The following is a 3061-nucleotide window of genomic DNA, read 5'->3' as shown; positions in this document are numbered from 1 at the left end:
CCCTGCTTAACCTCGCGTTGCTATCGATGCATCAAGGCCGCTCGCCAAGGGACAGAGTGTTAGCACCGAGATCAAGATATGGCGAGCAGTATGCCTTGCCAAACTACCCTTCCCATCTTCCTATCTCCATCAAGACCGACGAATACATCATCCACATGTTCGATTGCGTTGAGTTCACCATCGAACAAGTTTAACTTCAAAAACATGTTAGGCCAAATATATTGGCATGGTCTATATATAATGTTTAACAAAAGATGAAAATATTAAACCTTCATCGGTTGGATGATAAATAGACAATCTAGAGAGTATCCATTTATCGATTGTACCCTAAATTATGAATCTGAGTATACTAGACTTCCTTTTTTTTTAACAAACCATGCATTTTTTAACAGAAAAACTACGGAACAGCATTCCGTCGGCATCCTGCGGCAAGAGCGCGTGGAGGCAGGCGATGCCCGGACGCTGGCGGATGCGTGGATGGCAATCTATTTTAATTATCCTGTCCTGCAGCGGGATTCCGTAGGGTAGTTGTTCTCTTTTTTAACGTCCGTATATCTACCATTAAAATGCAGAGCGAAGAAACCGGTCCTCTTCATTATCGGCCTGGGCCTTCATCTCCTGCAATATATCGATCCGCTTGCACGAATCTTACAGAAAAATGGACGGTTCCTCGCCCTCTATAAACCTCACCACCACGCCAACACAAAACGCCTGAACCCAACAACCTAACCCGCCACGGGGACCCACCACCGCAGGATCATCGACCCAAGAATCCAAGAACTCCCCCGCGCTCGCGCAGCGCGCGCGCCGCGGCCATGGCGATCGAGGCGCCCCGCCTCCCCGACCTGCTGCTCACCCCGCTGCGGTCGCACCACCACCTCGCCGAGCTCCGCGTCGAGCCCGCCCACTCGGCGGTCGCCTTCTCCGCGCCCTGCGCCGGCGCCGGCAGGAAGCGCCGGTGCCTCCTCCCGCCTTCGTCCCCGCGCAAGAAGGTGCTGCTCGAGCTCCACCCCTTCGACCCCCTCGTGTCGCCTGGCCCCTCCTCGCCCACGCACTCGGCGCCTCCCCTGCGGGGATCTCCCGCCACCGCGCCGCCGTTGCTTTCCTCGCGCGCGGGGTCGGCGTCCTCGTACTCCCCCGCCAGCGACTTCTCCTTCCCGTTGGCGGCGGCTGGCGGGAGCGGCTCCCGCGGGGGGGACATGTTCGCGTTCTTGGAGGACGCGGCTGCGGCGGCGGCGACGCCCACGGGCTCCAGCGCCAGAGCCTTGTCGTTCTTGGCGTCTCCCGGGCGGCCGGAAGCGCCCATGGGTTCCACCGCGGCCGGCGGCGGCGGCGGCTTCTCGTCCCTGGCTTTGCCGAAGCGGTTTCCGGTGACTGCAGGACCCACGGCGAACGGCGGTTTCGTGTTCTTCGGTTTACCGGATCAACCGCTGACGCCGACGGGCTCCAATGCAAGCGGAGGCGGCGCTTCCTTGTCTTATGAGCTATCCTTGTCGCCGGAGGAGTTCAGAGGCAGCAACGCCGTCCCGCCCTTGCCTTCCCCGACGCCAGTGAGCTCGGGATCCACGGGCAGCGCCGGCTTCTCCTTCTTCCCTTCTCCCCGGCCGGCCTTTGGGAACGCAGGCTCTCCGAGCCCCGCGGCGGCGACGCCCACTGGCGGTGCCGCCCCCTCGCCGCCTTTCGTCTTCACGGCCTGGCCAGCGCACAGGTCCGGCGGCGGCAGAAACAGGAGGTCGCGGCAAAACCTCCGCGTCGCGACCCCGCGGCGAGGGAGCACACGGCCGCGGGACGAGCAGCAGCCGGTCACCCCGCCGCCGCAGAAGGTTGCCAAGACGGCCGCCGGCGAGGCCTCCTTCTCCTCCATCCTGTCCGGGTCGGCGGGCAGGCCGTGCTGCACGTTCATCACTTTGCCGACCAAGGCGGCGGCCAAGCAGGTACTCCTCTCCTCCGTTGCTTACTCCTTCCTCCTCTTGATCTGAATCACCCAGCTCTTGATTAATTTCTGTCTGCTGATCGCCATTTCTGCGCATCTCATGTTCCAATTTGATCGTTGCAGGAATCCAATAATTCCTCTGGTGAGGCATCCCGCTCGCCGGTGAGGCCTTCCTCCTCGGTGGAGAAGACGATCGCGCCGGTAAAGGCATCCCCCTCATCCATCCCAGTTCATTTCTGATAATGTAAAATCGAACAGAAAGAAGGCGAATTCACATGCTTTCCTTGCACATTTTAACCTGTGAAAAGTATTTGAATTGTTTACATAGTAAAATCTGTTTCAAATCAGTCCCAATTTTAAATTTAAATTCAGCATCCGAATCGCTCTCATGAATTGCTTGGACTCCTCTGATACTGTCGATTTCTGTTCTTTTCTTGTCATTTTAGCTTCTGTCAGAGCTCATGAAACTCATATTCTCTGTTGGATATTTTAATCTGCCAAAATGTGTGCACAGTTTACACCTAACTTTAGCATATACTCCTATAGATTTGTTTCAAATCAATCCCAAATTCAAAATTCAGCATCTGATTCACATATCTGTAATTTCCTGGACTCCTCTGTTACTGCTGTTTTCTTCAGCTTCTTTGCATGTCATTTTGGCAATCCCTCTTTCTGAAACCTGAACTTGTTGCACCGTTCAGGAGCGAGAGGTTGAGGTGTCCAGCGCGGAGAGGGAGGCACCCAGGGCGAGCTCGCCGGCAGCAGCCTGCACCGGCGCGGCTGTGGTGGTGCGCGTCACCTGCAAGTGCGGTGTCCACAAGGAGTTCAGCTTCGACCATTCCCACTGATCAGTTGGTCTCATCAACGGATCAGATCGCCTCCGTTTCTTCCTGAACTGTGGTTTTACTGGCAATCTTAGCCAGATAGTACAACTGCTCTGATCCTGGAAGAGCTGTAGAATAGTAGGATTCTGATCTCTGTAACTTTGTTCTATCTTCTTGTGTTCTGAACTGCAAGAACTTTGGTGTGCCTGAGCTGTGAATTGTAAGTACTCGACAGATGGTTTATATTTGAATTGTGGATATTAAGCAGCAAACCTTTGTGTCATGGAAAGTGTTACTTTGGTCA

The 3061-nt window shown here is 55.6% G+C and overlaps 1 protein-coding gene across 1 annotated transcript; it reads left to right on the top strand.

Annotated features, from left to right (window-relative positions):
• Positions 1-727: 727 nt before the first annotated feature.
• Positions 728-3061, top strand: LOC107305150 (translation initiation factor IF-2-like). The gene is made up of 3 exons (XM_040527983.1): positions 728-1934; positions 2057-2134; positions 2635-3061. Exons 1-3 carry the CDS (start codon positions 816-818, stop codon positions 2779-2781), a joined length of 1344 nt encoding a protein of 447 aa, XP_040383917.1. The 5' UTR covers positions 728-815; the 3' UTR covers positions 2782-3061.

Source organism: Oryza brachyantha, chromosome 10 (genome assembly GCF_000231095.2).
Source record: "Oryza brachyantha chromosome 10, ObraRS2, whole genome shotgun sequence".
Lineage (NCBI taxonomy): Eukaryota > Viridiplantae > Streptophyta > Magnoliopsida > Poales > Poaceae > Oryza > Oryza brachyantha.
This window is presented reverse-complemented; position numbering and strand designations above follow the sequence as displayed.

What these genes read in the sequence shown, in the direction of transcription:
- LOC107305150 (XM_040527983.1), top strand. Translation starts at nt 816, where the DNA reads ATGGCGATCGAGGCGCCCCGCCTCCCCGACCTGCTGCTCACCCCGCTG. An exon ending in CCAAGGCGGCGGCCAAGCAG is followed by an intron (nt 1,935 to 2,056) that starts GTACTCCTCTCC and finishes TGATCGTTGCAG; the next exon opens with GAATCCAATAATTCCTCTGG. An exon ending in TGGAGAAGACGATCGCGCCG is followed by an intron (nt 2,135 to 2,634) that starts GTAAAGGCATCC and finishes TGCACCGTTCAG; the next exon opens with GAGCGAGAGGTTGAGGTGTC.